Raw genomic sequence first — 12,857 nt, forward strand, 5'->3', positions numbered from 1 at the left:
TCTTTGCGACCCCATGGACTGCAGCCCACCAGGCTCCTCCATCCATGGGATTTTCCAGGCAAGAGGTAGCTCGCTAGGTACTCTTAATACTTTATCCCATTTAATGATCACAATATGGAGATATAGTAATTGTTTCTGTTTCGCTAAAGAAAAACACTGAAGCTTTTCAGTAAGAGTGGACCCATTTAGGGCCTGACACTGCTCTATATGTTTCAAACTAACCTTACTTAAGCATTACAACTACTCATTGAAGTAGATACTACTGTAGTTTTCATTTTACAGATGAGAAAAACCAGGCATAGAGAGGTAAGCAAATGTCCCAAGATCACAGAGTGGAGAACATGATGGAACGAAAATGCAGAGCAGGAAACTGGCTTCTCAGCCTAAACCTATTTTCTGTGTCACTAAGTAACTTGCCTAAAGCTACTATACTACAGAACCCGTGGCTTTTCCACCCTACCAGTGACAAGAAAATGGGGAATCTTGAATTATTGTATGATTAAGGTGGTGATTTATTTTCTAAAGGGACCAGGATTCTTCAAATGAACCAAGAGGAGCTATTTCTAACCATATATAAATATTCCTGGGACTGATCCAAACTCCACTTGTGACTGGGATAGAAATCAGTTTTCTCCTGGTCTCAATCTCAGATTTTCTTTTCAAAATTTTTGTCTTCCTCTTTTTCATTTTTTATGTAAATGTAGAGAGACACTGTTGATGTGACAACCAGAGGAACACAGGTTGTTCTAGAACTGACTGTGGAGCTGTACTCAACTCTTAATTTGGTGGTTCTGCTCCTTCTCTGCTTGCCCTTCTCCTCACCTGTACCACCTTCATGTAATATGTATTTATGCTCCTTTAAGAATATGAACCTGAAAATAGAGCAACACACACATATATATGCATACGTGAGAATGCACTCATGGCTGGACCAGATGCTCCCTAGTGATAGTAAAAGACAGAAAGCATGTCTAGGGAGGACTTTTTACTGCTCTGGGGATGGCAGACTGGCCTGGCTTTACTGTTTGCCACTGTGGATATTTTTTTTTCTTTTGTTCTCATGGATGATAATCATCCTAATAGATAATAACTCAGTTGCAGAAAGGATGCTTTGTTAGTATGCTGCTGCTGCTGCTGAGTTGCTTCAGTCGTGTCCAACTCTGTGCAACCCCATAGACAGCAGCCCACCAGGCTCCCCCGTCCCTGGGATTCTCCAGGCAAGAACACTTAGCACATGCAAATAACTAATGTAAATTGAGACTGTAAAGAAAGGCATTATTGATTTTATGTATTTAGTAGATACCATTCTATAAAGAGAGAAAGTTGTTGAATGATTTGTATAAATCATTATTTTCCTTATGCTGCTGCTGCTGCTGCTAAGTCGCTTCAGTCGTGTCCAACTCTGTGTGACCCCATAGATGGCAGCCCACCAGACTCCCCCGTCCCATAGTCATCCCTATATATGACCATTTCCTTTTTATCTACCATATGTTACCATGGTAAAGTATAAGCATAGATATTGTTTTACATCTTATGAAATATTTCCAGGTACATCACATCATTTTATTCATAGAGCTACTGTAAGACTGCTTCCGAGAGGTCAGGGAAAGTATCATGAACTTCATTTTACTTATGAAAAAACTAAGATACAGAAAGTCTAAATGACTCACCTGTTTGGCAATAGGAAATAGACTGAAGGTCAGAACTTAAATCAGTTATCTTCAGGAACTAAACAGTGCATATTCCATCGCTAGTAGGCAGATTGCTGAATCACTGTGACCAGCAATAGGTTCACCTGAATCGGATTCCTGTGGTTTACTGCCTCTGTATTCTCATCCTTTTGAGCATCCATCACTACTGTGTGTGCATATACATATGTGCGTGCAGGGACTTGTGCATGAATGTGTACAGAGAACCATGGGGGAGGAGATGATCCTATCATGTAAATGTTGTCATTGTTCGTTGGTGTCATTCAATGGTTCAGTGGTGTCATTGTTAATTGGACTAAAAATTCAGGATGAATCAAGGAAAATAAACTGTCATAAATCTAGATCAGTTTCTACCTAAAGAATATCAAGTTTAATAGAGCAGATATGCACAGGAAAAATAGAATGTGCAGGCAGTGGTCAAGCCAGAAGTCAAGACTGGAAAGAAGTAGAGATGGGAGTAAGGCAGCTAGAAAACTGAAGCTTCTTGTCACAGGCAAGGGAAGCAGGAGTGACTGAAGGTCAGCAATGAATCACCACAATTCTCTTATTTCTTTCGGAGTTTAATCTTGTGTATGTGTGTGGTCAGTTGCTCAGTCATGTCCGACCCCTTGTGACCCTGTGGACTCTAGCCTGCCAGGCTATTCTGTCCATGGGATTTTTCAGGCAAAAATACTTGAGTGGGTTGCCATTTCCTCCTCTAGGGGATCTGCCTGACCCAAGGATCAAACTCGTGTCTCTTGCACTGCTGGTGTATTCTTTACCCACTGAGAGTTTAATCTTAGAATATGGTAATAAAGCAGAGATGATCCAAAATGTTTAATAACTCAAAATTCTTTAAATTTGGCTTTTAACTAATTTAGTATTTTTAAAAATGTGTTTGTATATGTGTTGCTAGATTTCATTATACTAATAGGATAAAATCAGACTAATGACTTTTTATTTGCATATTTATTTTGATTTATTGGCTGTGCCAGGTCTTATTTGTGGCATTTGGGATCTTTAGCTGGGGCATGTGGAATTTTTAGTTGCACCATGCAAACTCTTAGTTGCTGCAGGTGGGATTTTTAATAATTCCCTGACCAGGGATCAAACCCAGGCCCCTTCTATTGGTAGCACAGAATCTTAGCCACTGGACCACCAGGAAAGTCCCAGAGTAATGACTTTTGACACAGGAGAATTTGGGATATTTCTGATACTTTATTGCCTCTGCTTAGAGCATTTGCTAATGGCACGCTGTAATGCTGAGAATGAACCAGATGAATTTCCAGACCAAGTGTCTTTCTTTCTAGTGGAAAATGAGATAATTTCGTTGCTTCATTAAGGGTTTCATTTGTAGGGTTAAAGTTATAAAGCAGAAGGCATCAAAATAAAGGGCTAACACATTCCTAAAGACTTCCCATCCGTATCTGGAATCATCCCACATCTTGTAAAAGAGAAAAACATTACAGATGTGAAAAAAATAGTAGAAGTTAATTTTTAAAAAATAGTTCTTCTATGAATAAAGGCTAATTATTTCCTTAAAAAGTCAAATTTGCCCTGACTGAATTGATTCTCCCTTACCTGTCCTAAGTATTACTGACCCATTTAAAAACAAACAAACAAACACTGAGGTCAAATGATTTCTCCAGCATTAATTTAGGAAGGAACTAAGTTATAGCTTTCTCTTGTACTATCAGCAAAGTACAAGATTACACTGTTGTATAATTAAGACTCTAAAATACAAAGCAGCATGATTCCTTAACTATTACCTTATAACCAGAGTATCACTACTCTTCATTGTAGTGTCTCTGTCACAAATGTGACTTATAATTCAAGGGCTTTGCCGGTGGCAATTAAATGCTTATAAATTTAGGAGTATATGCTTATGAAAGGCAATGGCACCCCACTCCTGTACTCTTGCCTGGAAAATCCCATGGGTAGAGGAGCCTGGTGGGCTGCAGTCCATGGGGTTGCTAAGAGTCGGACCCGACTGAGCGACTTCCCTTTCACTTTTCCCTTTCATGCACTGGAGAAGGAAATGGCAACCCACTCCACTGTTCTTGCCTGGAGAATCCCAGGGACGGGGGAGCCTGGTGGGCTGCCGTCTGTGGGGTCGCACAGAGTCAGACACGACTGAAGCTACTTGGCAGCAGCAGTAGCAGCTTATGAAAAAAAAAAACAGCATTGCCCTGTAGATGTTTGACTTATGCTCCCAGATCTTTAAACCAAGGGACCAAGGTCTAACTCAACTTTTTCAACTTCAGCCCTGCCAACATTTCACTTGGGATTTGTCTTTGTTGTTGGGGTATCCTTTACATTGTAGGAGATTCAGCAGCATTCTTGGCCTCTACCCACCAGATACCAGAAACAGCCTCCTCTTTCCAATTGTGATATTCAAAAAAATGTCTTCAGATATTACCAAATATCATCTGGAAGCACAAATTGCCCCCGCTTAAAAACCACTCATCTCACTGTTCTTTCTTAATCTAAGAAACAAATCTCTCTCACCCATCCAGCTACACTTTCCCCAGTCTGTATAGTTAAAAAGTATGAAGGCAGATAACTGGTGTGAAACTAAGTAAAATATATTTATTTGTTATTGTAGAATAAATACCAAATTATAGTCTTCAAAAGTAAAGTCTGAATAAATATAAATACTAACTCGGTCCATTTATAGCAGCCAGTAATGTTTATTAGAAATGAGCTGTGTCTAGTAGCAACTGAACGGGCTTAATATCTGTTAGATGTGTATCACTTACATCAAGGATGTACTGTCAGTAAATATGTTATTAAGCCATCTATTGGTTCAAACCAAATTTAGCATTTCTTTCTGCCTCCAATTAAATTCTTTGTTTTGGAAGTGTAATCCCCAGACTTGATGCAGTATGAGTAGAATTGTCAATGTACCTATTTATGTACCTGCGCATAATATACTTGGTGTAACCTACTTACAGAGATCCAATGCTTGAGAATTTTTATGGGTAAATTGATTTTTTGTGACAGTTTTATGGATTCAGACATGCTGAACAGGGAAGTTGGAAATGTGTTTGCTTCCCTTTCTTTTTATTTTTTTAAAGCTGATTTGAAAAAAAAAATCATAGGTTCATAGTTAAGGTAAGTAATAATGTGAAATTTGTGGGTTCGTGGTTAATGTGGGCAACTCACTAAATGTTTATCTAGTGCTTTATACTTCTTTTCACTGTTTTTAATGTGTGATATAGATTATTTAGTTCCCGGGAATGATTTTTCTTCATTGATAACAATTATTTCTCTCTTGATTTCACGTTAATTCCATACTGAGTAATTCTCTTTAAATTTTCCCTATGTATCTGAAAATTTTAATTATTAGTTAAGAAAAGTTAAAATAGTTACTGTCTATACTGTACCTATTAAATAATTAACTAATATTTGATAATTGATCTAATAGCAGTTTGTTAAATTCAGTTTATTTATTCCACATTTTAGCAAGTGCCTACTGTGTACATGGTGGGTTATTCTGTTGGCCCCATGAAGGTTCAGTTCCATAGGTGACTTCTTGAGGGTCACTCTCATTAATAAGCTTATGAGGAAAGAAAAGTACAGATAACTCAAATACATTGGGGAGTAATAAGAAGGAGCCAAGTAAAAGGATGGGGTGCTAATCAAGATTTCCTGGAAAGGCGACACTTTGTATTATATCCTCATGGCCTCAGCCACCTGCCAGAAATCCCACCCAGAGTGGAGGGTCAGTCCCTGCCCTCTCTTCTTGGGACCAACACTTACTGTCTTTACCATGCAGTCCTTTCTAAATCCTGGAATGATTTGTGTATCCTAAGCTTTTAAAGGAAACATTCTATTAAATCCAAACAACACATAACACAGATTTGAAAAATGTGTCTCTTTGTTCTTTCCCTGCTTTGGCCAGAGCCGATTTAGAAGATGAAGTGCCTAGGTATTTATTTTTGAACTAGATTGGTACTGAAGCAGCATTCTGGGTGGGGGATCATTTATTGCCATATTACAATGGTATGGCATGAGAACACTCACTCCACAGGCATGCCTAATAGACATTTAAGCCACTTAACTTCAGATGCAAGGTTATGATGCTTACTGGCCAGTCAGCACTTGCTGGGACCCAGCACTCTCTTTAATTGGCATTTCCTCATTTCCCAATAGCTAGGCATCTGTGACTATCCTATGTGACCGGTTATTTTCATTTAACAAACAAAACTTCTACACTTTTCTGTAGTTGAGACTATTACTTTGACTTTGATCGTCTTTTCTCTTATATGCACTTCTTATGGTTTAAAATAGTTGCCACTTTAAATCAAGATTTAAACGTTCTTAATGTTAAATTAACTCTAAAATTATGATTTTTTTTGCTCATTTTTCATTGTGAATGTTTTAGCCATGTTGTAGAAAGATTATTTTCTAGTTTATAAAGTCAACACACTTACTCTGAACCATTAGCTGCATAAAAGAAGAACCCTTAAATATCTGGAGGAGTCTCAATTTCCTTTTTAAAAATGCTACATTGTGCTCTGGTGCGTGAAGTTGGCTAATCATATTGATGAGTGAAAAGTGTGAGTGTATGTGTGTATGTATGTATTCTAGTGTTCCTTTCACTTATTTGGAAGTAAAGGAGAAATTATGAAAAATAAATCTGAATAAAACACAATATACAAATAAAATACCATGTGGACCGTCACAGCAGAATTTCCACATAACTTTGTACTGTTTCGGTAGATGCATTTTCATGGGTCTGGCAATTTTGCTGAAATAGTCAATTACTTCTTTAGGTAAGATAGATCTGAACTCTCTCAGAGAATAATTTGGAGTAATGATCTATGTGCTAATTTTAACTTTTCCGCAGGAAAAAAAATTGCTAAAGTGTCCAAAGGACCCAAAAGATTCCACTTAGAAACTCTGCCTTTCACTAATAATGAAATTCGAGCAGTTCATTAGTGGATGCTGTAAGGGCTCGGGATGGGAGGAGTGGAATATAGGTAACCATATATCCTCTTTCAGCATATGTGACACTGCTGGTTCATATGACGGGCATGTACCAAGGTCTGTTTCATACCATATTAGTGCTTGGAGGTACCCTAATGAATAAGACAAAATATATATGTATTGTTGTTGTCCCTCAGCCCTGTCTGACTCTTTGTGACCCCATGGACTGCAGCATGCTAGACTTCTCTGACCTTCACATCCCCCAGAGTTTGCTCAAACTCATGTCCATTGAGTTGGTGATGCCATCCAACCATCTCATCCTCTGTCATCCCCTTCTCCTCCTGCCTTCAATCTTTCCCAGCTCAGAGTCTTTTCCAGTGAGTTGGCTCTTCGCATCAGATGGCCAAAATATTGGACTTCACCTGCAGTGTCAGTTCTTCCAATAAATATTCAGGTTTGATTTCCTTTACAATTGACTAGTTTGATCTCCGGAGAAGGCAATGGCAACCCACTCCAGTACTGTTGCCAGGAAAATCCCATGGATGGAGGAGCCTGGTAGGCTGCAGTCCATGGGGTCGCTAAGAGTCAGACACGATTGAGCAACGTCACTTTCACTTTCCACTTTCATGCATTGGAGAAGGAAATGGCAACCCACTCCAGTGTTATTGCCTGGAGAATCCCATGGACCGAGAAGCCTGGTGGGCTGCAGTCCATGGGGTCACAGAGTCGGACACGACTGAAACGACTTAGCAGCAGCAGCAGCAGCAGTTTAATCTCCTTGCTATCCAAGGGACTCTCAAGAGTCTTCTCCAACACCAGAGTTCAAAGCATCAATTCTTTGATGCTTAGCCTTATTTATGGTCCAACTCTCACAACCATACATAACTACCAGAAAAACCATAGCTTTGACTATAAGGGACCTTTGTTGGCAGTGATGTCTCTGCTTTTGAATATGCTGTCTAGGTTTATCATAGGTTTTCTTCCAAGAAGCAAGTGTCTTTTAATTTCATGGCTGGAGTCACCATCTGCAGTGATTTTGGAGCCCAAGAAAATAAAGTCTGTCACTGTTTCCATTGTTTCCCCATCTATTTGCCATAAAGTATGGGACCGGATGCCATAATCTTTGTTTTGTTAATGTTGAGTTTTAAAAGCCAGTTTTTTCACTCTCCTCTTTCACTTTCATTGAGAAGCTCTTTAGTTCCTCTTTGTTTTCTACCATAAGGGTGGTTTCATCTACATATCTGAGGTTATTGATATTTCTCCCTGCAATCTTGATTCCAGATTGTGCTTCATCCAGCCCAGCATTTTGCATGCTGTACTCTGCATATAAGTTAAATAAGCAGGGTAACAATATACAGCCTTGATGTACTCTTTTCCCAATTTGGAACCAGTTTGTTGTTCCATGTCCGGTTCTAACTGTGGCTTCTTGACCTGCATACAGGTTTCTCAGGAGGCGGGTAAGATGGTCCAGTATTCCCGTCTCTTTAAGAATTTTTCACAGTTTATTGTGATCCACACAAAGGATTTAGCATAGTCAGTGAAGCAGAAGTAGATGTTTTTTTCTGGAATTCTCTTGTTTTTTCTATGATCCAATGGACGTTGGCAATTTGATCTCTGGTTCCTCTGTCTTTTCTAAATCCAGCTTGTATATCTGGAAGTTCTCAGTTCATGTACTGTTGAAGCCTAGCATGAAAGATTTTGAGCATTTCTTTGCTAGCATGTGAAATGAGTGCAATTGTGTGGTAGTTTGAACATTCTTTGGCATTAGCCTTCTTTGAGATTGGAATGAAAACTGACCTTTCCCAGTCCTGTGGCCACTGGTGAGTTTTCCAAATGTGCTGGCATAGTGATTGCAGCACTTTCACAGCATCATCTTTTAGAATTTGAAATAGCTCAGCTGGAACTCCATAACCTCCACTAGCTTTGTTTGTAGTGATGCTTCCTAAGGCCCACTTGACTTTGCACTCCAAGATATCTGGCTGTAGTTGAGTGATTACACCATCATGGTTATCCAGGTCATTAAGATCTTTTTTGTATAGATCAGTGTATTCTTGTCACCTCTTCTTAATATCTTCTGCTTCTGTTAGGTCCATACCATTTCTTTATTTATAGTTTTATATATGTATTTTCTCAAGATAAACATATTCTAGTCTTCCTCCAGGCTAAACACCATTTAAGGTACACCTCTATGCTATAACATACTGGTTACTACTGTGTTGGGCTGTGTAGATGATGAAAGCAACCCAATAATAAATGTGATAGAAAATTAAAATGCTTTGGCAAAGAGAAATTTCCATTATTCTCAGTAGAAAAGAAAAACACAGGAGACCTACATCAGCAACTTTATTACTGATCTAGAGGAAGATAGCAAATAATCTATTAATTGGTTCATAACTAATTCTAAGTTGAGAATTGCTACAAATGCCACCAAGGACAGAGACATGGTACCACCAAGGAATGGAAGAGGGAAAGTAAAATTGAGTCAGGAGAGAAGCAAGTAGCATTCATGAAGTTAGCCTTGCCCTCCCCTTTAGAAGAGTCTTAAATTATCAAGCATAATTGATCTCAATAATATCTGCATTGCAGAGAAACATATATTGGAGCTACTAAATGGTATTTTAATCCACATGTGTTCTGTGCTCAGTCGCTTCATTAATTTCTGACTCGTTGCAACGCTATGGACTATAGTCTGTCAGGCTCCACTGTCCATGGGATTTTACCAGGCAAGAATACTGAAATGGGTTGTCATGCTCTCCTCAAAGGAATCTTCCTGATCCAGGGATTGAACCCACATCTCCAGTGGCTCCTGCATTGCAGGTGGATTCTTTACCACTGAGCCACCAGGGAAGCCCTTAATCTACCTATGTTTCTGAAAATAAATAAGCGAAGAGGAAAAGAAAAACCTTTATATCATGCACTCATGTAATTAAATGAAATCTCATTTTTACTAAAATTTGAAATTTACCCCAAAATAATAGGATGAGAATGCTTTTTGCACCATAAGTGAGTTATTTTTAAAAGATTCCACATTCCTCCTTCTTTTAAAAGAGGTGAATTGGACTCTGTCTCTTTATGTAGTTATACCTGTGGATAGTGTACCAGCTTCCTGTCCACACATGGCTGTTTGAACCAGACAGAAAATCTGGATTGAACTCAGTTTGGAAAACACAGGGGAACATGGCATTTTATTGTTCTGCTGTCAAGATCCTGGCTTCTTCTGTCCGTCCCTCATGCCCCAGAGTACTGAGCAGCTGGCTCTGCAGCTGTGAACAGAGTCTGAGACCACCTCCCTGTGGGGCAGACATAAATCTTGCCAAAGGTATAGAAAATTTTTGGCTTGACTTTTCCGTTTCCAGATTCTTGCTGCAATTGGAGTATGATTTTCTCCATTAAACCCTTTTAGGTTTCTAAAATAAGTAGTTATTCAAATCAATATTTTTGCCCTTCATATTCCTTGGAATAATTAGTTTTTTATCTACTAGAAAAGATTGAATTCATTCTATTGTGCTAGAAATGCTGGTAGCAAGCTGTCTTCCCAGCCTACAACCTGCTGCCCTTCAAAAGGTGGAACCAGACTTAGGCAAGATGATACGAGCTTTGATTTTGTTTACAATACCTATCTACTTACCCCTAGACCTGCTCACACACTTCTCATTCCTGGGGGTGGGCATTCCAAACTTGGAATGATCAGAAGTAAACTCTAAAATTCGGTCTAATTCCTGTTGATTCAATGGTGGGGCATAATTTGAATCCACCTTCACATAAGCCTTTAAGAAATACTAAAGAATTAGTATAGCCAACAATGGTCCACTAGTCAAAGCAATGGTTATTCCAGTAGTCTTGTATAGAGAGAGAGTCCAATACAGAGTCATGTATGTGAGAGTTGGACTATAAAGAAAGCTGAGTGCCAAAGAATTGATGCTTTTGAACTGTGGTGTTGGAGAAGACTCTTGAGAGTCCCTTGGACAGCAAGGAGATCCAACCAGTCCATCCTAAAGGAGATCAGTCCTGAATATTCATTGGAAGGACTGGTGCTGAAACTGAAACTCCAATACTTTGGCTGCCTGATGCGAAGAACTGACTCATTGGGAAAGACCCTGATGCTGGGAAAGATTGAAGGCAGGAGGAGAAGGGGCTGACAGAGGATGAGATGGTTGGATGGCAAAACCAACTTGATGGACATGAGTTTGAGTAAGCTCCAGGAGTGGCTGATGGACAGGGAGGCCTGGTGTGCTGTAGTCCATGGAGTCGCAAAGAGTCAGACACGACTGAGTGATTGAACTGAACTGAACTGAATGAAAGAATACATGCAGTTCAAAACTGAGTAAATGTGTCATATTATCATTTGCCTAATTCTCAAAGTAACTTAAACAAATGCAATGACCTTTTCCTAGACAAGAAGAATATAATCCAATGGGAAGTTGATATCCATTTAACTTTGCCTGCATTACTCTCCCTGATTGTTTATTGACCCATTGAGTGTGATATACTGACATCCATCCAGTGGATGGGGATTAGATCTTAAAGGAGAAATTATGACACTATTCGGGACTCTTAAGAAATGGCATGGCCATGATTCATCCTGCACACAGTCATTTCTTTTGATTGGCCTTGTTGAGACAAATTGTGTGAAGAATGAATGCAGATCCGGGTATAACTAAGGCTCTAATGTCATTGTTCTACTTTGCCAGGTGCGTTGTAGAAGATAAGAACTCAAAGGTGGCCTGGTTGAACCGTTCTGGTATCATTTTTGCTGGGCATGACAAGTGGTCTCTGGACCCTCGGGTTGAGCTGGAGAAACGCCATTCTCTGGAGTACAGCCTGCGAATCCAGAAGGTGGATGTCTACGACGAGGGTTCCTACACTTGCTCGGTGCAGACACAACATGAGCCGAAGACCTCCCAAGTTTACTTGATCGTGCAAGGTAAGGAGAAGATGGTAAAGGAGAGGCGGGCGGCAGAAAATAATCATGACATACAAAATACTCGAGTAATCCTTTCTGGAATAAAGGATTCGTTGTGGCAAATTCCAAATTCATTATGGCACTTTAGTATCTATTTTCTTTTTACATAGAAAAACTTTAAATGGGTATAGACTTTAAATAATAGAACTGAGGAGGATAAAGAAAAAGGAGTCTTGCCACTGTGAGTCAATAACCTTGGTGAGAATGTTTTCTCTTAACCCTGAGTGTCATAACACACAGCAAAGACCACAGCTGTCCACAGAGACACAAGAACACACAGAATGCTTGGAACCATGTGAGGTCCACTTTTCCACACTGTTGGATACTGGATGCTTTTGCTGAAGGTGTGATTTCTATCTGTCCTCAGTTTAAAGAATATCACTAATTATCTCTTTTTCTGATAGTAAATGTTATTTGGAAAAAATAAAAATTTCCAGAAGCCTTGGCATCCTCTCAGCTGGCTGGCTTTCTTTGTAGTTTGTATCTCTATTTCATGGCAAGTTATTTGTGAGCAAGTGCCATGACGAAGATCTGCAAAATCATTGGGGATAATCTGCTTCCAGATTGGGGTTTCCAAGGGCACATCTGAGTCATGGTTTTACAGGATCAAAACCTTAAATGGCATACGCAAGCCCCGAAACTATAGCTCTCTTGGGGCCCTTTCCCCATAATTGCAGAATGAGAACAAAGCTGATCATCTGTACAGTTTTATTGCAAGCAGAGTCAAACCACTAGCAGTTTCAATCCATCTAAGAGGAAGGATCTAAGTACTAACAAATATTAGGGCTGTGTTCATGTATTCTTGATTTACAATGTTATGTAAATTTAATGCAAATTAGGCATGGCCCTAGGACTCCTGTCAAGATTCCAGTGCAGTCAGTTGTATGCGAAGTTTGACTGTAGCTTCTATTAATGTGTTATGGAATTGATTATTGCAGCATTTAAATTATTGCTCTCCCAACTCCTCTGATTAATAGATTGAAACCAGAGTAAAATACATCAGAGAGTACCTGTGCAGGGGTGGTTTAGTCATGTGACCTCTATCTTGGTCCATTTGCAATGGCTGACAGCTTCATTTTATTGCTTGTAAAAGGCATGTCTGCTGACTTGCGAAGTGCCTGTCACAGCACAGCACAGAGTCTTTCCTTGTAGTTTAGAGGACAGCGCTTGAGTTCCTTAGTAAGAGACACCAGGGTTTGGATGTCAGGCAGTCCATTTAAGTGTGTAAACATAACTATAGATGTGTAAATATGTAAAAGGTTAACTTAGCAACT

At 39.4% G+C, this 12,857-nt stretch overlaps 1 protein-coding gene across 3 annotated transcripts in view; it reads left to right on the forward strand.

Moving 5' to 3' along the window:
• Positions 1-12,857, forward strand: part of LSAMP (limbic system associated membrane protein) — a 712,212-nt gene that overhangs the window by 383,410 nt on the left and 315,945 nt on the right. For all 3 annotated transcript variants that reach the window (XM_086320663.1, XM_086320641.1, XM_086320652.1), the window contains one exon: positions 11,312-11,544. Coding sequence is in view for 2 of the 3 variants with exons in the window: in XM_086320641.1 (XP_086176767.1) it covers positions 11,312-11,544 (233 nt within the window). In the remaining variant the exon portion in view is untranslated. The remainder of the gene's footprint in view (positions 1-11,311; positions 11,545-12,857) is intronic.

The sequence above is a fragment of the Bos grunniens genome, chromosome 1 (genome assembly GCF_055505025.1).
Source record: "Bos grunniens cultivar Pamir isolate PY7600 chromosome 1, Bosgru_T2T1.0, whole genome shotgun sequence".
Lineage (NCBI taxonomy): Eukaryota > Metazoa > Chordata > Mammalia > Artiodactyla > Bovidae > Bos > Bos grunniens.